This window comes from Hesperophylax consimilis, chromosome 31 (genome assembly GCF_061612785.1).
Source record: "Hesperophylax consimilis isolate HC1 chromosome 31, BYU_Hcon_1.0, whole genome shotgun sequence".
NCBI lineage: Eukaryota > Metazoa > Arthropoda > Insecta > Trichoptera > Limnephilidae > Hesperophylax > Hesperophylax consimilis.
In genome coordinates, this window is record NC_142866.1 from 8,141,829 (window position 1) to 8,166,131 (window position 24,303).

The 24,303-nt window shown below is 36.6% G+C and overlaps 1 protein-coding gene and 1 pseudogene across 2 annotated transcripts; one reads left to right on the plus strand and one right to left on the minus strand.

Annotated features, from left to right (window-relative positions):
• Nucleotides 1-496: 496 nt before the first annotated feature.
• Nucleotides 497-18,699, minus strand: LOC149409403 (uncharacterized; annotated as a pseudogene). Its single transcript, XR_016305175.1, has 4 exons — nt 18,191-18,699; nt 12,983-13,190; nt 1,247-1,419; nt 497-736 (listed from the first exon to the last, which is right to left on the minus strand). The product of XR_016305175.1 is annotated as an uncharacterized LOC149409403 (transcript).
• A 1,318-nt stretch (nt 18,700-20,017) lies between these two features.
• LOC149409404 (histone-lysine N-methyltransferase PRDM9-like) lies at nt 20,018-21,948 on the plus strand. Its single transcript, XM_089649789.1, has 6 exons — nt 20,018-20,039; nt 20,967-21,050; nt 21,141-21,224; nt 21,294-21,536; nt 21,646-21,769; nt 21,855-21,948. Exons 1-6 carry the CDS (start codon nt 20,018-20,020, stop codon nt 21,946-21,948), a joined length of 651 nt encoding a protein of 216 aa, XP_089505915.1.
• The last annotated feature ends 2,355 nt before the right edge of the window (nt 21,949-24,303 follow it).

Below are 24,303 nucleotides of genomic sequence, written 5' to 3' on the forward strand. Positions count from 1 at the left end.
TTTTATTCTTCATATTATATTATAAATATTTTTTACTATACAGGGTAAATACTGCATATTTATTTAATTCATTAATACAATAAAATTTATTAATAAACCACATTAATAACAAATTTAATAAAATTGTTGCAACAAACTTTTGCAAAACAATAATTGCATTTTTTCTTGATATCCCTCATTATTTTATAGGGCTTGGAGTAGGTCTAAAAATAAAAGCTGAACATGAAATAGCTTTGGATAGAAATGTAAATACAAAACAAAATATTTTTTAATTCTTCATATAGGATAGGCAAGAACCAATACAAGTTTGTGGTTTTTATTGGAATTAAAAAAATTATTGATGGCAGCAATTTTGCCTTTTTCAATATTGGTTGGTTGGTTAAGAACACCTTGTCATAATTCGAAATAAAAACGCTGCATTCAGGATAAGAAGGAACCTGGCCAAGTACTTACTTATATTGCAGAAAATTCTGTGGTATTTTTATTTCTTTGTTCATTAATGCTGATGTTGGTCATATTGATGCCTCTCGTCCAACACTTGTAGGGGATCGTGCAGACCGAGCGCGCGCCTCTCTGCCTCTCTCTCGGCAACGATGCGGGCGTGGTCGGCGGTGATCTGCTCGAAGATGGTGAAGTGCTTCACCTTGGCGTGCTCCACAGCCTCTGTGTCGTGGGGGGCGTAGGTAAGATGGGCAGCTAGAAGAAAAACAATGTTGAAGTACAAAACTGCAACGTTCTCCTCCCATTTCATTATGTTTTTATCCTGTTAGTGCAACGTACGGATAAATGTGTGACAAATATTCTAGTAATGTTATCCTTTTGCATTATATTTTTGGATATGTTATACTGACACCATCAAAAAAATTTTGGGTATTGAGATGCAAAGAGTATTCCCAAAAATTTATTTAAAAATGTACCTACAATAAGTTTTAGTTTTTTACGTTTTACTAAAATTTATTGTTTTGTGATGTAAATCAATAGAGGGGGGGGGGGGGGGATATATATTAGAAAATATGAAATTTCCCTATAACTCGCCCTCATTTCATCTTTTTTTTCGAAATTTCCCTACATTTATGTATTTTTTGCCTTTTTTCCTAAAAATATATATTTCTCCCACAGATCCAGAAAAATTTCAATAGACATTCCTTCACTGGTGTTGACAGTTCGCAGTAGACAATTATTTATCTTGCTCGTTTAAAAGCACTTTTAAAGAGGGGAGGTGCTTTCGTGCGGGATGAGGGTTGACCTGGTAGTCGTGCGCAATCTGGTTGTAGAGGCTGTAATGGCAGTCTCGAGCGCGCGCCACGGCAACTGTCTCAACGGGCGCGGGGTTGTTCAGCGAAGGATGGAAGCCATTGGAGTCGGCCACGTACTACACGGTGCGCACCTCCTGGCGGGGATCAACGTACGAGGAAGAACCTGGAACATGCAATGTTTCAATTATTAGAGTATGTCAACTGATTCAACTAAGAATTTGCATTAGTAATTACTATGGCAACACCAAGAACAACACATTTTAGATTCAAACGTGAGGTTATGCACGACTTCCGAATCCAGGGTGTTTTTTTTTTTAATCTTCACACAGGAGGCCATAAGCAAAATAATTTCCCTCATGTCCTTATTTCTTTGAGGATGCTGTGTGGAGGATCTTTTAAGGAAATCAAGGTGAGGAAGTTCTGTGAAGGGTGACAGATATGAGGGGTGGGTTGGAATCTGTGGGTCGACGTGTGTTGGAGTGACGGACGTATGAATTCATTTCTCCCACTGCGGTGCAGGGTGATATATGGGTGCATAGAATCCTGTCGGAGAGGCCAAAGGGATTCCCTCGACAAATGCAGTGCAGAAGCATCCACCGCCTGGACCTAGACAATCCTCACCCCATGAACCTCATATTTCATGCTGTCTCTTTCATATGTCACATGGTCCTTACATTACAGTTTAATACCTCTTACAACTGATGAGCATTCCTGTTATCTTTTGTCGACAAAAGTTTACAAAAAAACAATTCTAATTTTATTAAAACCAATTAGTAAAGTTGACAACTTCTACTTCGGTATTATAGTGGATTTACATGTAGTGTAGTCTATATTGTTAACATAAACCTACGCATAAAACAAACTTTACGCTGTCTCCTCCATTCGATGCACAATTCCAATGCAAGGTGAAAATACATTAAAAAAATATATATAAATTGTTGAATCCATTGAGCAGAGATTTTTTTATAGAGATGTTCAATAAGTAGCAGGATAACATCAAAGGTTTTAAATACGAGTAGGAACCTTGCCATTCAAATTTTGAATTCATTAGCCAACGGTGAAAGCACCAAAAAGTATTGTAGTTATATTTAAAAAAAACCTTTATAAGTATGTACTCCAACTAGATGCTGACTGACCTCTGTCATTTAATGTAATGAAATATTATTATATATGTTATCTTAGGTTATACTGCTTACATTAACTTCCATTTATTATTTGATTAACTATTTTATCTTAACTTTTCCAAATACATTTATAATATTGTCATCCAGGTAAGATAATCTACACTTTCTATAATGTCTTCACGGTTTAAAATGCATACAACTTTATAATTTATATTTTAGTTATAGTTATGCACGTATCAAATAATATGTAAATACTCATCTGTATCATACGTGTCCAGACTATCCAGCATTTTCAATGAAATTCATATTTACGTAAAAACACTCTGACTTCGAAACCGCTTGATACCGTGTCGCCGACACACTTAAAAATCTTTACATCACAATTACTCTATCAAATGATATGCTATATGTAATTAATCAAGAGAATTACATAGTGATATAGCAACAGATCCACCAGTCAACGAAATGACCACCGCTAAAGAACGGACTCAGTATTTACATTGGTCCCCCTCCACTACTCACCAGAGGGAATTCCAAGATAGCCGACGCCTCCAACCAATCACAGCACGGCATAGCCCATTGATATTTTAATCAAACAATGATTACAAATTCAAAAGTGACTATTTGTGATAACGTTGGACTCAATTTACAGGAAAATGGTCGTAAATATAACCACGAAACAAATATCAACATCAAGAAATGATTATATGCCAACATAATAACATGAAAAATCACACCTAAATATATTTATTGCTCTTTGGGAAATGTTCAAACCATAGATGTCTAACTTCAAATCCAATGTGTAAATTTGTATATTTTATTATAAAATAAATAAACGAGACTTGAGGTGATGGTTTAGGTAAATTGAACTGACTTGGTTAAAGGTATCACCCCACAATATTACATTCCTCTCAGCAAGCCAACCGCTGAGAGGAAAATACCTAAAGAATTTACTCCTCACTAAAGAGGGGAACCTCCTCCGAGAGGGCCCGATTTGAATTTGTTCTATAAATAGAGAACTGAATGCTATGAAAAGTCAGTTCAACAACTACCTCTGAAAGGGAATCCTCTCTACTGAAGAACCATCACCAAGTCTCCAAGAAATATTTTCAAGTGTTTTATTTAGTAAATAAATTCAGTTTTGGAAGTATTGAATTCCTTTCGTCAGTTCAGATTTGGCAACAAATTCCTTTCTGCACTTGACTTCAAACTTCACTCCAAACTTTCGCCACACTCGCCGAGACTGAAACGTGACAAGTGTACCCAGCCTCCTATTCATAAACAGTAATTGTGCGGACGGTTAATTGTCTCGTACACTCATCTATGTATCCAATACGTCTGTCTTGACACAGGTATATCCTAGTGAGACAGATAGCGCAAAACACCTGTAAAACAACTTTATATTGATAATAAAAAAAATAATAATAATAATAGAATTTATTCCAGAATGTATGCAGGGGTAGTGCAATGCAATACATTCCATATTTGAAATAATATATGATTTCGGACCTTTTACGGAACGAACTCTAGGATATGAAAAAGCGCAAAAAATGTTGTATGTGGGCCAAAAAATGGATTATAAGGAGAAACGAATTGGCTGCTTCTAGCACTTTATTGAGAGATGGCGTTAGAAGATACCGAAGGCTATCGCAACTATTTGCGAATTTCGGAAGAACAATTTGATAATCCAAAAATAGGGCACAGTTATGCGTGTGGCTGTCCCAGCAAAAACTATGTTACAAATTACGCTAAGAAACCTGGCAACGGGGGATTCTTTTTCAAGTCTGGCTTATATGCAAAAAGTTCCAAAAAATATGATATAATTGTTCATAAAAGAAATGTTCGTCGCAATAGTTGATGCTCTAAAATTTGTTATGAAGGTAAATAAAATATAATTTTTTGAAAAATTCAGAAACGTGTTATTTAATAATAATAACTACTAAATTACAGTAACACTTCAAAAATAATATTATTAATTGGAGTGTTACGGGCATTCATATTTTTGTAAACTTCTTGCTTCTGATTCCAAAGACAGGGATAGCTTTGGTATAGATCCATAAATCTAAACATCATATCATCCGACCACTTAATACATTTTTTCATTGAAGTAGATGCCATGATGGTAGGTACTAGGTATGCATAAATAAATCACCCAGTGAATTTCGTCTGACGTCTGCTTTCGACTGCAGGGAACTAAAAATCGCAAGCGAATTGAAACATATGTTCACGTTTCAATTCGGCGGAAAAATCGAATGATGACTCATACTTGAACAACAAAAGTAGACGGGCTTTCAACTTTCGTCGCTCAACTAAAAACTTGATCAACTCTGTTGAATTCTGTTCACACTTGTCGATTAGTATAAGTGTCATTCAACTCCGACTTGATTAACTTAAATCGCCCTTTATGAACGGGGTATTAGAGACAAGCGCGAAAAGGTAAAAATCTTAGAATGTGAAGGCCAGAACCGCATCCTATGAATAAAACCCTGTGAGGCATTGAGACAAGCGCGAAAAGGTAAAAATCAGTAAAAATCATCAAAACTTCTGAATGGTTTTAAGTTTTTCTTTTATATATTTTAAAATTTCTTTTCCGATTTTATGTCCGGGTAAAATTTTCCCCATAGGAAAAACTAAACCCTTCCACACACTTTTCCACAAATGATCATCTAGTCCAGGGGTCTCCAAACTTTTCTCCAAACAAAACAAAAAACAGCCGGAGGGCCACATTGACTACTCCAGTGAGTTCGGAGGGTTACCCTATATCCATCGCTAGCGGCGAGACCGGCGACCGCGAGTCAGTCCACCTGGGGAAACCGAATGAAGCGGACCTGTCTGTTATGAAATAAGGTAGTGCGTAACTCCTTTAAACGTGTTTGTGTGTTTTTAAAAGACATCTGTGTAACAGTTTTTTGATTAGACTGTTTTTTTGGTGTGATTTACTATGGAAAGTATGGCAAAGAAGCGAAAAGTAGACCGCGAGTGTAGAGCATTCAAAGATCAAGGGAACTTTCAATATTTCGTAATTGAGTCCAATAAGAAAGCGCTATGTTTGATTTGCAATGAAGCCATAGCCGTTCTCAAAGAGTATAATGTTAAACGTCATTATGAAACGAAACATTTTCAAAAATACTCACAATATACGGGAAGTTTGCGGACAGAAAAATTTGAAGCTTTGAAGCGTGGATTAAAATCGCAGCAATCTTCGTTTACGAAACTCAATAATGAACAAGAGGCTGTAACTCGTGACAGTTTTCGTTTGGCTCTTGAAATCGCAAAACGTGGAAAACCTTTCACCGATGGAGAAATGATCAAAGAATGTGTAATTGCAGTAGCCGAAGAAATGTGCCCTGAAAAGGTAAATTTATATAAAACTCTCAGTTTGTCAGCAAATACTGTAGCGCGGAGGGTAGAAGACATTGCAGAAAATATATCATCTCAACTGTCTGACAAAAATGGACATCTTGAGTGGTATTCTCTGGCCTTGGATGAATCAACGGATGTGTTAGATACTGCTCAGGTGTTGATTTTTATTCGAGGAGTGGATAAAAGCTATGAAGTGTATGAAGAACTTCTTGATATTGATAGTATTCACGGCACAACTACTGGTGAAAATATTTTTAAGGGTGTTGAAAATGCCATTATTAAAAAGAATCTTCGATGGAAAAACTTGAAATCTATCACAACTGACGGAGGAAAAAACATGTGTGGTAAAAATAAAGGAGTAGTGGCTCTTGTGTCAAAGGCTGTAGAAAATGATGGTGGTTCAAAACCATTAGTCTTACATTGTGTCATTCATCAACAGTCTCTATGCGGAAAATGTTTGGATATGTCCGAAGTTCTAAAACCAGTCATATCAATTGTTAATTTCATCAGATCCACTGGGCTGAATCACCGAGAATTCCGCGAATTTATTAAAGAGATCGGAGAAAATGATTTGCCATATCATACTGCCGTACGCTGGCTAAGTTGCGGACAAGTCCCACAGCGCTTCTTTGAACTTCGATCAGTGGTCGAAATTTTTTTTGAATGAAAAGCATCGCCCTCTTACCGAATTGCAAAATAGCGAATGGCTGTGGAATTTAGCATTCTATGTCGATTTGACAAAACAAATGAACGAACTGAATTTGAGATTGCAAGGAAAAAATCAGCTTCTCCCTGATTTATATACTAATGTCAAATCGTTCCGGCAGAAAATAATGCTGTTTCAATCACAATTAAATAAAAAATGTTTCACACAATTTAAAACATGTGAAATATTTAGCCACACTACTGAGACTGAGTTTCCCGTCGATTTTGCAATCGGAGCTTTGAGTGCTTTGAAGATAAATTTTGATACTCGTTTCTCAGACCTTGATATCATTGCGAATCAAATCAAGATTTTTCAAAATCCTCTTGATATCGACATCGAAACCTTGACCCCGGAACTTCAAATGGAAATGATTGATTTACAATGCAGTGATATAATTGAACAAATTTCAAAACTCATCTTTGTTGGAATTTTACAAGAGTCTTCCGCTGGCACAATTTGATAATTTGCATAAATTTGCTCGTGGGCTATTTTCTGTTTTTGGTACTACTTACTTGTGTGAGAAAACATTCTCCAAAATGAAGTACACAAAGAATGTTTACAGATCTAAGTTAACCGATGAGCATCTTAAAGCTCTTTTAATAATTGCTACCACTAAAATTGATCCACAACTACAAATTATCGTCAGTGGAAAATCACAATTACATAAATCCCATTAGTATTTTATTTGTTTATGTGTTTACACTCGTATGTTATAATGTTTTTATATGTTTATGTGTTTATACTCGTATGTTATAATGTTTTTATATGTTTATAAAGTTAGTAAGATTCATTACACTTATTTGTTAGTTACTATGCTTTAGTGAGTCTTCTTTTTTTTAAATTTAATATAAAACATTACAGGTTACATTTTGACGAGCTAAAGAGGAGCTCTTGTGCCTGATAAGGGAGCCACGATTCTTACTTAGGTTACATTTTATAATATATTTTGTATAAAATATTTATTTTTGAATGTAAGTTTTTTTTGAAAAATTGTTTAATTTTATTTATTTGTTCTGAATGGTTGAAAATACAGCGCAATTCAGAAGAAAGGTTATTATAGTTTTTTATAGCTTGGTAAATATAACGGTTGTGCATTTGTGTTGTTTTAAAATTTGGTGTAATAAATTGATTTCCATTTCTCATTAGTGTGTAAAATTCTTCATATTCTTTATTATTTTTTTCTTTACACATTTTAATAATAGAAGCTTGCTTAAATATGTCATCGACATTTGGTACTGGAAATAATTTAAATAGTGATTCTGTTGAGAAGGTAGATTTTTTTAAGGATTACTTTAATTATGGTTCTTTGTGAAACTTTTACTGAGTTTAGATTGTTTTTGTAAGAACCTCCCCAACCTAAAATTCCGTAGATAAGCAAGGAGTGAACAAGCGTATTCTGCGTATTATACTTATCACTAAGCTTTGCCTAGCATATAAATAAAACCAAGATACTATCATTCAATTCAACAAAACAATTTATATTTAAATGTAGAAAAATGCAAAATTTTGACTTTTTCCAGAAAAAAAACATCACAATTTTTTGGCTATTCAATAAATAAAACAAATTTAGAAAGAGTAAAGGAAATGCGAGATCTTGGCATAATAATGGATGAGAAACTAGACTTTACGGCCCACATTCAACAAACTGTGAATAAGGGTATGAAAACATTAGGTTTTATATTAAGAACAATTAAAAACTTTAAATCTTTACAAATCATAAAACTATTGTACATATCCCTTGTTAGAAGCCTGATAGAACATAACTCCATAGTTTGGTCACCCTTCTACAATGTACATATTCATAATGTTGAAAGAATTCAAAGAAAATTTCTACGCTTCGTCAATTTTAAACTTAACATCCCTTTAGAACACATAAATTACCAGTCATTATTGAATCATTTAAATATTCCGACATTAGAAAACAGAAGAAAAATAAACGACCTAACCTTTTTATTAAAATTATTGAACTCTAAATTCGATTGTTGTGAACTCCTGCATTTAATAAATCTACACATACCTACACGAACAACTAGGCAAATATCAACATTTTACATACATACATCTCATTCCAACTATAGTTTTCACTCTCCAATACAACGTTTACACAGTCTTGGTAACAAATACTTAAATAATATAAATGTATTTGACAATAATTTGAACTTGGCCAACTTTAAACGGAGTATGTGCGAACTATTTTTACATACTTTGTAAACTATTGTTATCAACTAATTTTATACCTTCTTATTAACATTATCGTTGATTTGGAGGATTTTGGCAAATTTTATATTTTTTGTCGCACTTATTTGCACTCTATCATACCTAATTTTTTAAACTCTTATATTTTATGTAACCTATATTTTGCTAAATCTGACATTTTTATATGTAATCTATATGTATTTTTTTTTATATAAAATGTATAACTAAAAAAATAAAGATGTACATTATTATATGTAAAAGCCCTATGGGCGTTTAAATGAGATAAAAAAAAAAAAAAAAAAAATTCTGAGTTTTTTATCCACCTTATCACAATCACAATTAAAACAATAAGACCAGGGGGCGATTTTGCCACGTATCGTTTCGCGCGTATATTGCATCCAGAAGGAGCGTGAAACGCGCAAGCATTTGGAACCATTCCTTGTCACAATTTTGCCGCTCCATTTCCCTTGATACGTGTACTCGCTCTGCAGTTCCCGCGTAAACTGGACATAAGTCTGGCGAACTACACACGATTTGCGCCCGTATTTTTCGCGCGATATTTGTGGACGCAATGTAATGGTGCCCAGTACCTCGCCAATGAGCATATATATTTGCACGAAAAAATTTGCGGTGAATTCGCCCCTTCTGAGTAAGGTCTTAGCCATTAGTTGTCGCGGGCCTGATTGATGAAAATGGTCATAAGATGTCGCGGGTCGGATGGATGACACTGGCGGGCCGGACACGGCCCGCGGGCCGTAGTTTGGAGACCCCTGATCTAGTCAATCAACATTATGCAATAGGGTGGATCGATTTTTTGTTTTTATGTTTTTCTTAGCAGCGGGGTGTGGAATGGATGCTCTATGGGGATACTTTTAAAAGTCATTATGAAAGCATTAAGATATTTCGAGTGCAAGTACTGCCCCAAGTCAATTCAAATTTAAAAAAAAACAGCGTGAAACTAGAAAAAGAAGGGTTGAATCTTTGCTCAATAAAAGTAGTTAAAATATAAAAAAAATAACTTTTCATTTACTAATAATATTATCTACTAATCAAGAAACAATAAAAGTACCATTGCTACACAAAAAATCACAAAGACTGTTAAAAAATATAGTCAAAAATCATAAAAGTTATTGTATTTTATAGTCCTTCTTCGAATTCGATACTTGCATTATACGACAAGATTCTAGCTTGTTTTTGTATCCACCCTTCACTTATTTCAGGGCCGCAAACAGCAGAGCATGATGCCGTTACCACTTTGATGCATCTTTCCGTGGCTTGCGTGTGACAGGGCATCAATCGGAACTTACACAAAATGTTGGATTCGATAATTTCGTAGTCTGCAATGGCATCAATTATTGTCTCGCTAGATTTTAGTTAGTTAGATTAGTTTTGTAAGAGGTGCTTCTGATGGTTTTTCCCAGTAGATCAAGTCAATATAGTCTTCTTCGTTGAAATTAAAAGTAGGTAGCTTAAATACTCTTATTGGAGAGAACCCGGACGTAAGTTCTCGGATACTTAGAATTCGTCTGAGAGCCAACTCTCTAATCTGTCTTCCTTCGTCGTTTAACATACTAATAAGTTTATTTTCGCTTGGCCTAAATACCCGTTGCGTTGAATTACGGGATCTACCACCTTTTTCAAATGCTCTGGAAGGTAATGAGACAATTTTATGGTTTCGTGGAGGTGTCTCGCCGGTTGAAGTCTGCTCTTGGTTGTCTCGAAGGTTGTGTTTTTATTTTACACCACATCGGAGCATACACTCTTAGCACAAATTCAGTCAATATCACCAGATTTCTGTCGGATTCTTGGTTGATGTGTAAAGTCGGAGAATAGTATTGGCTGTTGTTAACCAACGCGAATGACAGATTTTACCCGGGTTTCTTTTCGTTAAGTTTTCATTACATTGTCCTTCGGCGATTGCTCGGCACATTTCCAATAAATAAAGCTGGTCTGTGCTAAGGTCGTCACGGGATTTTGTAATTTCATAAGTAAGGTTCATAGGTAAGTTGCATTCTATCGCTTGAAATTCTATCACAAGAAGATGTTCACAGTTCTTGAGTAACTTTCCTAGTTGGCCGCTAAAGCTTCTAGGACCTGTTGTCAATCCATCAAGGTATTTGAAAAGGTGTCTGAAACTTAACTCTTTTGCATGTAACTGATAGACCAACCACTGAAGTGGATGATGGAGCTTTCCTTCAAGAAGTCGAATAATGCCAGACTTAGTTCCAGTATTAACTGCTGTTCCTTCACATGCGATAGCCACGATGCACGCCAAATCAATGTATTTTGCCACAAAATATGCAAAAAATTTGTGAGCTATTGTTTTAGCATCGCCGAACTTAGCGCCCATGTGGCCAATGTATTGTGAGCTAGGTTCGTTCAAAAGACTGATATGTTCTTCTATCACAACTTTTCTGCGTCCATCCTCCATAATTAATGTTTTATCCTTTGACCGTCAAACGATATGCAAATGCACAAATCAAAATGGGGCTGGTTGATGGCAGTCTGTGTGGTCCTAGTTTTGGCACGAGCACGTCGAATCTTATTACGATAGATCACGTTTGTTAGATTATCTGTTGTCACTAATCCAATATCTTGCAATGTATCGCAGACGATGGCAGCACCTGCCTGATCACAAATACTGTATCGATCCAATGTTCTGGATCAACAGATAGTCAACTGTCTGTTGGATTTATTACATAAGAAGAAGGAGTAGATGAAGCAAAGTAATGTTGGTCAGTTGGAAGATCAACGTTAGTAAAAACGTTTCAAAGAAACTGTACTGCGAGATATGGACTGTTGATCTAAAGATGCGCGGTGCGCGAGCGAGGCGCGAGAAAGTGGACTCGGCAATTTGTCAAATTTTCGCGGGAAAATAAATATTATCACATTTTTTAATATTATTATTCAAGGCGCGGATATTTTTAATCATTTTGAAATGTAAAAGTAAAAATTAAAGTATTAATATTGACACAAAACTGTTTTATAAAGGGACAATTTTTTACCAGATTTTAAATAATTCAACTGCTTTGGGGCAGTACTTGCTATCAAAATTTTAAATTGATATTTTGTATGCTTAATTGTATGTACCTAGAGAATCTATTCCGCACCCCGCGAAAACTAATTTATAAAAAATAAAAAATTCCATACAATGGCGATCCACCCTATTATGCAAGTGCATTATATAAGCAAAATAAATACAAGAACAACACGTCAACTCAAATATTAATATTTTTATTGGATTTACAAAAAACAGTTTATTTATAAACAAGTTCTGCTGTGTAATTATTATTACGCGTGACAGCTGTTTCGCCTTCTGAAAGCATATCAAACTGTGGTGAAGCCACTTAAAGACGGTATATTTGATAGTATTATGTATTACATTAATGAGTACAGTTTAGGATTGTTTTAAACGGAAGTGGCGCCGTCCATTATTTTCATCGGTGAAGTTTCAAACTGCGGCAGTGGGTTTTTATTTGCTAGTTTATATTATAAACGTATTTATTAACACTATAAGCACCAGCCGAATACACCTAAAACATACCCTGTGCTGACCCATTTTTATGAAATTTTATGTTTTGTGAAAGGTTTATTAAAAGTGTTATAATTATGAAAATACTGGGTTAAACCAATTCAAACTCCTCGTATTTATTTAAAACAGTTATATAATTTTTGTATGGTAGTTTTGCCAACATTGGCCTTCACGGAGAGCCACATTGCAATGTTTGCACATATACCGGGTTTCACACCTTTTTTTGTGCTTTCCACACACCTTGCAGGTTGGACAGGGTATCGCACATAAGATGACAGTTTCGGAATGGTTCGAGTAGTTGATATTCATAGAATTACGAAAAAGTTATAATAGAAGTCATTAGATGCCACTAAAATGCACATTTTCAGACGACTGGTCAATCACATGAAAACACGGGACTGGAATCACTAATTACGACTACATCAATGACTGGGATACAATGTGTTAACTTATAATGAAAAACCAATTGATTTCCGAAATCATTAAAGGTTATTCATAATTAAATAATTACCCTTTAAAGTTTCCCTCAAATATTGTATTCTTTAAATTTGACTAGAGATCGTCTAATGAACGAATGAATTTGGAAGTGTAAATTTAAATGTATAAACATGAAATGAATCTATTTTAAGTTTAATACTTACGTAAATATGTCAAATAAATAAATTTGAGCCTCGGAATTAATACAGTGCAAAACTGTTTGAGTAATATGACATCCCCAATTGGAGTGTGATGTGAAGCTGAAGAGTGGGGAGGGGAGGAAGAGAGTGGGGAAGGGAAGAAGATAAAATGGTGTCGCGTAAGCTACCTCTCACAACACCGTCACCCTCGCTGACCTCGCTGTGCATCCTGTCATAGTGCCTGAGGTACCTGCACGCCGCGTAGCTGAAGGAGTAGGGCTTCGGGGGCGGTGGGGGCTCCGTGTACACGTGGTGACCGTGCCCCGCCAGTTCCTCGGGAGACAGGTGGGAGACGTTGGCGAGGGTGAGGTACACGCACATCACGAGAGGGAGAAACTGAAATTAAATAATAATCATTAGGAAACAATAATGTTATATGTCGCATTAATTCGTAGACTGCGTAACTCTAAATTTTTCGAAAATACGTTTTTAATGCCATCTGGTGTTAAAATTAGACCCGCATCGACTAGTAAAACTCGAAAATTTAAAAAAAATTAACCTTTTAGATAAACACAAATTAGGAAACTGCGTAAAATCATGGTGCCATTTTTACTCGCGAATACTTCGTAACTCCTTAATTCAGTATTGGCCGGTGAGCCGTGCACGCTTGTTGTGTTTTTGACTGAGGAAATTTATTTACGGTGTAATAGTTTTACCGTGAAATTAACTGAGATAAGTTGATTAATCAATTTTGAACATTTTATAACCTTAATTTTAATTGTGAAGTCACGAATAGTGTTTTGTATCTGTACTAAAACTGACTAACTCTAAACTGACGTCTTCTGCACCGTGTGACGCTCTGCCGTAGCTCTCTTGTTTTATGTGCCTCTGCGGTTTCGTAAATACCTAATAGGTCCTTGTTCTGTGATTATCTCTTCTTCAAGGTCACCATCTCTTTGCAAGTGGATTTCCTCCTGATGCATATCCGGATCCGGTTCTTCACTGTCCTCTTCAAACAAACCCAAAATATTTACGGTGGAACGTGCGGCAATTCCATCTCGTCTCTCCTCAGACACAGTCCGTTCTCTGTCAGGCATCTTCCGCGGGTCAAGCACATGTCTTGGTATGCCATCTACTTCGATGTTGTTGACTGAAGTAAGTCCTGTCACCCTTCCATGCACGATGTGCATCTCCCATCTACTGGTTTAACCGCAAGAATATCGCCCACTTAGAGCTCAGTCAATACTTCCTCTTCTATATTCACTTGCGCAGAAGGGTGTCTCTACGAGTGTGAAGTGTAAACTATACTAGACAGCGCAATACCTCGATCATCCTGACTTTTTGCAGCCAAAGATTGTACCGAAACACTGCCTGCAGGGGATCGCTTCCACTTCTGGCTGCAGTTCTCTTTATTGTTTGATGATGTCGTTCAACTATACCGTTTCCAGCTGGTCGGTATGCCGCCCAAAATCTTTGACGAACATTCCATCTCTTACACTTATCTGTAACACTGTAGGAACAAAATGCAGTACCATTGTCCATGAGAACTACTTTGGGCGGGCCTCTTTCCCGAAACACTTCTTCCAAATGTCTGATAATCGAAGCTGCATTATCTGACTCGATTTCCCGCCACACGGCAAATCTACTTGGACCGCAATCGATAAATGTGAGTAAACATTTCCTACCGAAATGAGTAACATCAACTGCCAAGCGACTCCAGGTTGTCACAACATTAAGATTACCCGCTTCATGGGATGATGGTGGAGGGTCAATTGTCCTGCATTGTACGCAGGAACGCACGCATCTATCGACGTCCTTTCTTCTCTCCTCGGGATCGACCAGCCGGACAAGATGAAGCGTTCACTTTACTCCAAAGTGATGCTGAGCATGAAGAGTTTCTACGCTTAAAGCACATGTTTGCTCACCAGTTCCACTTTCAAGTCTCTCCCACCTATCTTCACACTCTGAGGAGTCTCTTTCACAACGTTTCCTGTCATGGCTACTCTTTGCCCGGGTCTTGCAAACCCTAGTAAGTACATCAGTTTTATTTCTACAGGACAACAAGGGTGATTGACAATGTCAGATCAAATTCTTCTACAATCTCCTTCATCAACTCCAAGCGTCACTTAACGATCATCTCTGACACGACTACTCCCGGTCAGTGTAGATCTCACCCAGCACAAAACCGTCGCCGAATCTGTAATGATCTCCAGAGTTTGAAGATTTCACTTGAGAGTCAGATTTAATCCCTTAAGGAAGGAAAAGTACCAGCATTTACAAGACTTAAAACAGACATTAGAAAAGGATTACCACTCCTTTTACGATAACCTTCCGCATCATTAAAATCATTAAAATGCATCTAAATAGACTGCCTCGACATACACATACATTGTTGTGTTTTATTTTGTAAATGTAAAATTCCTATCTCCCAAATTTTCCGCTAGGTTGTTCATAAAACTGTTCGCAGAAAAGTATGTATCTTTTGTAAAATGCGTATCTCCATTCTCGGTTTTTACGTAAACTTCCTAACTCCGATTTGAAATAGAAAGCCTTAACTTACAAAAGTTTAATGATTGAAAATAAATTTCCAAATATATTATATGTTCGAAACATAAATAAAAAGAATAAGCCGTCTTTCATTTTTTTTCACTACGAGGTTTTTTGTGCCTCCTGTAAAATTTTACATTTGGGAGTTACGCATTCTACGAATTAATGCGACGATATGTACTGTAATATCCTTTATGTTAGTTTATGAGCTTATCGTATATGGCACTCGATTTGTATATTAGGTTAGCCATAGATTGTCAGTTGTCGAGAATAATAGTAGAATAACAGGTCGGTGGCCGAGTTGACATCGCGTTTGGGTCCCACCCAGGCGTAGTGTGTTCAATTCCTCGGCTGGCTAAGTCCTCCATCACAACACAAGCAACATTTTCAGCTTACTGTGGTGGTAGTAGGAGTTTTTCAAATATTGTCAGGTTATTCGTAACCCGGGAATGTTTGTCTTTCTTTTAAAAAAAAAGTTATTTTATTTAAATTTAAACTAAATAAGGTGCCACCTCAAGGTCGGGGTCCAGATTATTCCTACCGCCTACTAACTAAGATTTCAGAGTCCACTGAATCTATCACAATGAAATAACTAGTTGTGTATTAATGGTATACCATTTAGTTATAGGTACACCAAAATGTGTTACTGAGACAATCGAGGCCAGCCCCGGGTTGGCACATTTGGAGCAGTCCGCTCTGGGCGCCGATTTGCCAAAGCGCCAAGGATAATAACACCTAACACATAAAATAGCACCATTGAAGTTATTACAAGCACCATGCGCCGTTTGGAGACAATTTCGATATGACTTCCATCTGTTGCACGGCAAACAATAACAACAACTAAGTAAAAGTTGACATTCCTCCAGGTACGCTGAATCCTGCAGCAATTGCCTTGCGGATTATCTCTTAAGTTGCAGATCCCGGATTTTTTCTGCGTATACAATGTTCCCACAAGATAAAGTCCGTTGGATCAGGACTTCTAGGTTCTACTTAGAGACAGCCAGAGCGCACAAATGTCTCCATTTCATCAATTGTCTGCCTACATTCCCTTTTTAAAAACTTTGGATACGTTGTTCGCCAAACTAATCTCCTATCTTGAGAAACTCATGATCAGTGACAAAATTTTAGGCATGAGAAGCAGAGGAAGTTCACCAAGAAGTGACCATGACAATAAATACTGATGTATTCGTGAAATCCTTGAGAATTCTTTTAGAAGAAATCTTTTAAAAAAAATTTACACAAATGCCAATAACGATGCAGGACGAGAAAATATTATTTATTTATTTATATATATGCCTAAAAAGGCTTTTACATAAAAGTGATACATGATGCAGTGTACATAGGAGAATATCTGTATTATACAGGAGATACTGAGAGTAAATAGATGTAATCCATATTTAAAGTAGGTACAAATACACAGTTGTAAAATTGTGATTACAAGTATAGTGAGAAAATATTAAGAAATGATTAAAAAAAAGAAGAAAACTAAATAAAATAAAAACTAAATATGAAGCAATATTATTAAAACGTAAGAGTAACATAAAGTAAAAAAGAAATTACAACAACACTACAATTAAGACAAATCATTAAAACTAATTTACCAACGCTACTCTAATTTGTATGATTCGACAAAGTGTTGGTATAGATTATGCTTACTTCTATAAATGAAGTCAATAAATAAATCAATAACACCCCCATACTTGTTGCCCAGATCATGCATCCTATTGGTCAGTGAGTGTGTCTGATAGTTGGTTGTGTATGTATTGCAGAAGGGTGTTATATTTTGTCTTGTATTCCTAGTCGGCACATGGAATTTTAGTGGCAACGATGGCAGAACTATCAATTAAGTTGTTAATGACTCTGTGTAACACAACCAGGTCTGAAATAATTCTCCTGTCTCCTGTCATAATTAATATAATCAATAGGAATTCTGAACTTAACATTTACGTACTTTAGAAATTTGTGCTGAACTCTTTCTATATTATTGGAGTGAACTTTATATAAAGGGGACCAAATAGGTGAGTTATACTCCAATTGACTTCTGACTAATGAAATATAGAGGGTTCTCATACAATCTATGGACTGTTAAAGTTCTGCGAAGGAAGCCAAGCCTTATTAGTTATAAGGTTGATGTGTGCAATGAATGACAAGTTTTCATTGAATATTACACGCAAGTCACGAATTTGTGACACCGGTATTAATTTATTATTATTTAATGTATATTATAACGAGTTTTGGAAAATCGTATTACTTGACATTTCTGAATGTTCAAAAATAAAGCATTTTGTTCACACCATTGACAATCGTATACACTTTGTACTCTTTTATATATATTTTTAAGTTGTCAGCAAATAGCAGAACTTCTACATCATTAAATTGGTCAACAATGTCATTGATAAATAATAAGAAAAATATTGGGCAGAGGTGGGACCCTTGAGGAACCTACTTGTGGCCTCGAATATATAAGATTGTACAGAATTAAACTTTAAACTAATATTATACTTCGTTCATGAGATTGTTCGCCATTAAGATAACAAAAAACATTTAATATAATAGATTCACGCATGCTTTTTAACAACTCTCGAAAATAATAAATAGGTACTTGAAGAATTTGGATAGAAAAGCTTTTTTTTTTTTTTCTTTTTATGTGACACCTCACAAGAGTGTCCCTGCCTGTGCAGTGTACAGACAGGGGAACTATGTCACCACCCGGTTGGGCGGCGTTGTGAGGCGGAATAAGGTAGGGGCTGTAGGAAGGGATTTGTTAATGCGGGCCTTGAAGAGGCTCGGATTATAGGAGGGAGGAAAAACAGATGCCGGTAGCTCATTCCACATACGAGCCGACTTACACAAAAACGAGTCGTAAAAACGGCCCATTCTCATGAAGCCAAAGTCAACCGTGAACGGGTGTTCAGTTCGTGTCCGTCGAGTTTCGCGCACGTGCGCCGGTGCATCAGGAATCAATGCTGCTAATACCTGTAGAACAGACACATCATGCCTACATTGCGTCTATGCATTAGAGAAGGCAATCGCTCTGTTAACAACGGATTGTCAATCAGACGGATCGCTCTCCTTTGCACAGATTCAAGCAGGTTTATTAAGTATTTTGGGGCACCAGCCCAAAGGTGGCTCCCAAATTCAATAGTTGGGCGGACTTGAGACTTGTACAGGGTCAGCAGCTGGTCACTGTTGAAGAATCTCCTAGCCCTATGCAAGTTTCATAACATAAGAGGTCATGTATTTGTACTGCTTCCGGTAATAGTTTGACAGTTTGAATCAAATATTTTATTTATGACAAACAAATTAAGTTGAAAGCAAGTGCTGTATATTTTTATCCGAAATGGTTTTATAAATTTACACCGTTACTAATATATCAAACAGAAAACATTTAGAACTGTCAAATTTGAAAATGGCACACAGGTGTTACCATACTAAAAATAATGTAATCATTAATTTTTCAAAGCAGGTACCTTCATGTGTAAAAAAGGGGCATTGTCCGTAACTAATGCTTTGCAAGAAAGTATTAAGACCAGACATGACATTTTATGAAATCCGCCTACTTACATCGTTTTTAAAAGCTTGTGCAACAAAGTTAGCAGAGAATTGAATCCGTAGTGCTTAGGCAGGAACCTGGCGCAATTGTCTAATCGGCTACTAACCGTTCAAACATGTGTCTATTAGATGTTTTCAAATATGTAGGCATATAAGGTGACCATTCTTAAAGGTTTCAAACTTTATCACAAACCAATTAAAAAAAACTAAGCCCTCGTGACTTATGAAATAAAATATCTGGGGAAGTAGTAATTTTTTAAATATCAAGTACAGTATTCATCCGAACCATTGAAATCAGTGGAAAATTTCAAAATCAATTGATTTATTTAATGACAGTAAATAGTTTTAAGATATCAAATGGATAGTGTGGTTCAAATATATCCTAAAAACTTTCATTGTTTATAGATTCAGAAAATATGATTTTAAATTAAATCAATACCAAGTTTGTTTATTATTCTGTTGATGCTATTTTACTTTGAACAAACAGTATTGAAGAATTTTTTATTGTTTGTTTTTGGGGTGTTATGCCGTGTTGCGCTAACTCCTTCTTTAGCCGACGTTTCGGACAGCGTTGCAGTGTCCATCATCAGGGCAGATCCGGTAGATCCGAAAATGTGTAAATTTTGGTTGTCGAGTTTGTGCTTATTTGTTTGTCTATCTATGTAAAAATCTAAAAATCTAAAAAAAAACTTACCAGTATTGAAGAAGATTATAAGTTTTTTGTCAGTTTTAAAATATATACCAACTAAAATAACAAAATCAACCCCAGTGGTCATATTTGTAGTACCCACATATCTACCATACAAACTTGAGAGCGTGTACAAAGAACTTTGAAAAATTTTGCCCCGGCTTTCGGTTTATTATTGTCAAGTTTGCTACATAAAATAACTTTCTTCTGTTGGCAAATTTTTTATCAATTCCGCGGGAATTGGTGGCGTCTCCGAAGTTCATGGGAGTGAATAATATAGTGCTGCTGAATTTTGTTGCATTATAACAATTTTATGCCACTTATTTACAGATTTTTATATTATAATATTTAAAATGGCCCAGGAAAACCTAAATGTTAAAGGCTTTTTCACTAAGAAGGAATAGAGTGAAATGTCTGAAGAGATACGTTACGGAACATGTATGTCGTGTACAAACAAGGTAAGATTATTTTCTCCTCTCCTCTCCTATTTCACCAACCTTAATTGATTAAAGGGTTTTAAGATTTTCACAGCTAAAAGTATTACTGGGATAAATTTTTAGGGTTTTATGCCATGCTGTGCTTCCTCCTTCTTTAGCCAGCGTTACAGTGTCCATCATTGGGGAAGATGTGCACCCACTCTGTGGTAAAGTTTTGGTGTACCCTGGTGTCCCTATTAAGTTTTTGTCTAGCAGCTGTTGTCTTTGTGCTTGTTGGTAAGTGATGTTGTCAATTTTTTTTTCAGTTCTTCACTGAGGATTACACTCAGGTGCAGGTGTAGACAGAAAAGGTCTCGAGATATTCCACTGTTCGCACACTGCGAATTCTATCGCTCAACAGAGCTACGTAACTGTGACACTCTCCGAAACGTTGGCTAAACAGGGAGGAATCGCTAATATATATTTACCAAAGTGTTCCTTTTCTTCACTGTTTGTAGACAAGAGTCCGGCATTCAGACTACTACAACATAACGACCCGAATGCGGAATAAGTTAAAGAACCATAAAGTGCTTATTGTGTTAATGTTCCTCTAGTATTAGTGGTGTATGTATAAGGGAATAACGTGTCATGTGTGTTGATTGGATTGTTGCAGGTTGGCGCAGTGGAGCAATGCTTGAAGGGCTTCAGCCAGCTGGAAATAGACAAGTAAGTATGGAAAGGAAGAGTCTGTCTGTTTGTTGAATTTTGTTTGTAACCTTATTGTTTCATGTGTTCTTTGGTATTTATATTAAACACTTGTCACTGTTTAATTAATTTATTTACACTTGTTATACAGGAGACATTTTAAAGATGCGAGCTTACTCGCTGACAATACACACACAGAGATTCACTGTAGACACTTGACAATAATAATAGTGATGGAACATAAATATGTTTTGATTCCTGCAGATGCGCTCGGGAGGAAAAAGTTAATGGGTGAGGTGGTTAGAGCATTGGAGGAGGAGTTAGACACGGGTCCAGACAGCGAGCCTGGTGAGTAAAGCCCATAGAGAAAAGAGAATATACTGTGGTGTGTGGTGTGTGTTGGGTTGGTTGGCTTCATGAACACATCCTTACTTTCAGTGTACATCAAGAAGAGGCGGCTAAGAAGACTGAAGAAGGTGAACTACATGGAATTGCAGGAACAGGAGGACGACGCTTACAGCTGTAAGTGTGTAGTGGTGGGTGTACTCTTGTATTGTGTAGTGATGGAGTGTGTGTGTGTTGAATTTCTAGGGTGTGATGAATGCGACGCAGGCTTCCGGCCGTTCTGCCCGCTGCACGGACCGCTGCTCATAATACCGGACGACAAGACGGGAGATGCAGAGCCCGGATGCCCCCCGCATGTAGCCCTGCGGCCTTCGGGAATCCCGGGGGCAGGGCGCGGTGCCTGGGCGGCGGAAGCTCTGCCTGGTGGCCTGCGCTTCGGGCCTACCGCGGCCAACTCTCCAGCAGACCCAACCCCAACAACCAATACATGTGGCAGGTACTACTCACCTACTCACTTCTTTTGCTATAACCGCTTACCACATATATACCAATTACCAATTCGCAAATCATGCTGTACAGATGCGTCGTCCAAACGCAGGGAGGCAGTATGTGGATGGCGAGAAGATCGGCAATGCCAACTGGCTGTGCTGTGGGAATTGTTCGCGCAACCCCCGTGAACAGAACCTGCAAGCCTTTCAATATAAGGGGCAAATCTTTTACAGGTCAGTATGGTATACTATACTACATTACACTTAGTCATTAGCTGTAAACCATACATTCTATTTGCACTTCTGCGTATGCTTTCAGAACGGTGAAGAATAAAAAGTCAAACACGGAGCTGCTGGTATGGTACAGACCGGAGTATGGGAAGACGCTGGGTATAGATCCCAAGACTTACTAAGAAGGATGAAAGTGAACTGAATGGTGAGGCGTATGTGTTTATAAAACCATATATGACCGTATTAGGAATTAAAGAGTTATTTAATGAAGCAAGTGTTCTCTGCAGGCGGCAGTTCATTTGTTGGAAATTGTTCCGAGTTTCAAACCAATTATAATTAATATACAGTAACTGATATAGAATATAGATGGCGCTAGTTTACACCTTCTTTAAAGGCAGCGAAATTATGTTATTTAAGCCCCAATTTTGTTTAGGGAACTCACTTCTCTTCGTTAGTTTCTAGCTAAAGGAACGCAAAGTGACAATTATATTTCACTCTCCGTTGGTGGAGTGATCTCCACAGAGTGTCGGTAGCAATATAAACTTTGGAAAAAACAACAATAAATCGGTGTAATTTCAACTTCTACAAAGTGTTTTATTTTAAAAGAGGAATCTACCCTTTTGTTCTTAAGTCTTAATTTCAAACAATATTCTAAAAATATTCAGGTTCCTACCAGTTCCGATTTGCCTACCAATAATGTAATAATTATTTTTTTGTTGTTAAAATACATTTGCTAGATTAGATTTAATGATTTTTATTTTTTAAATAGTCCCTTTAAACTGCTACAGTCGACTCTCGTTAATTGAAACCTGCGATAATTCGAACCTCTCTATAATTCAAAGTTATCACGAGTTCCCTACGAAATCTCTTTATATTTCGAACTAAATCCATACATTTTTGTACACTTGGTAATTCAAACGAAAAAATCATTGCTATATAACAAAACGATGCGTTAATTCGAACTCATCGGCGTTCAAAATTCGACAATTCAAAGTTGCAGAGAGAAAGAGGCGGAAAGATTGTTACACACACGTTAGTACAAATACAATTTTGCGACAAGTTCAAACGTGTATTGTTTTGTTATGATTAGTTTGTGACACACACTCTAACGAATTGGTTTGTGTTATCATTCAGTTACTGTTACTCTTTCGTTGTGTATACAGATTAAAATTTTCTGTTAGTCATGAACCCTAGAAAGTATAAATGTTTGACGATTGCTGAAAAGAAGAAGTTAATCGAAAAAGTAGAGGAAGGTGAGAAGAAAAGTGATGTTGCAAAAGAATTTAAGATTCCTCTGAGTACTCTCTCAACCATAATAAAGCACAAGGAGAAAATTAATGCTGCTCAAACTGCTGGAGTACGGAAAAGAACTACTAAAGGTGAATTTCCTCGTCTGGAAGAAAGCCTGGTCATTTGGCTAAGACAGTGTAGAGGACAAAAAGTGTCTATTAGCGGAAACTTGTTGAAGGAAAAAGCAAAAGAGTTTGCGTCTATTCTAAACATCAAAAACTTTGCGGCAAGTGAAGGGTGGCTTACAAATTTCAAAAAGAGAAATGGAATTGTGTTTAAAAAAGTTTGTGGGGAAAGTGGAAGTGTTGATGATGCAGTTTGCTTAGATTGGCACGGTATATTGAAGACCTTGATTGAAAACTATCATGCCCGAGACATTTTTAATACTGATGAAACTGGCCTATTTTTCAAATGTTTACCGGACAAGACGCTTACTTTTAAAGATGAAAAATGTCATGGGGGAAAACATAGTAAAGAAAGGTTGACAGTTTTACTTGCAGTAAATATGGACGGATCGGAAAAACTTAAACCCTTAGTGATAGGAAAAGCAATGAAACCGCGATGTTTCAAAGGAGTGAAGTCGTTTCCTACTGATTATCAAGCTAACAAAAAAGCTTGGATGACGACAGAACTTTTTAACAATTGGCTTTTAACAGTTAATGGGGACATGAAACGCCAAAAGCGGAAAATTTTACTATTTTTAGACAATTGCACTGTCCACAACAGTCTTCCTACATTGTCCAACGTGGAACTCTACTTCTTTCCGCCAAATACAACTTCCAAATTGCAACCATTGGACCAAGGGATCATCCATAATTTTAAGACGTTCTATCGCAAAGAAATTGTTAAGCTCGTTTTAGAATCTCTCGACAAGCAGCTAACTGCAAATATCACGGTTCTGACAGCTATTTTACTGATTGACAAGGCACGGAGAGCTGTAACACCCCTAACGATTCTCAACTGCTTCAAAAAATCTGGTTTCTTAAAAGAAGATCAGGGAAATCTTCCAATACTTATGGATGATGAAGAACCAGCAATAGAACCATTAATTGACATCAGCGATGTGAGTTTTCTTGACTTTGTTCAAGTGGATGAAGATGTTGCTGTCTCAGGTTCACTAACCGATGGCGAAATTTTATCTGCGACAGATACTAATGAAAAAAGTAACGATGAAGATGAGGACGATACATCAGAACCTTTGGCAGAAGTGTCAGTTAAGGAAGCAAGATCCTCATTCGATACCTTAC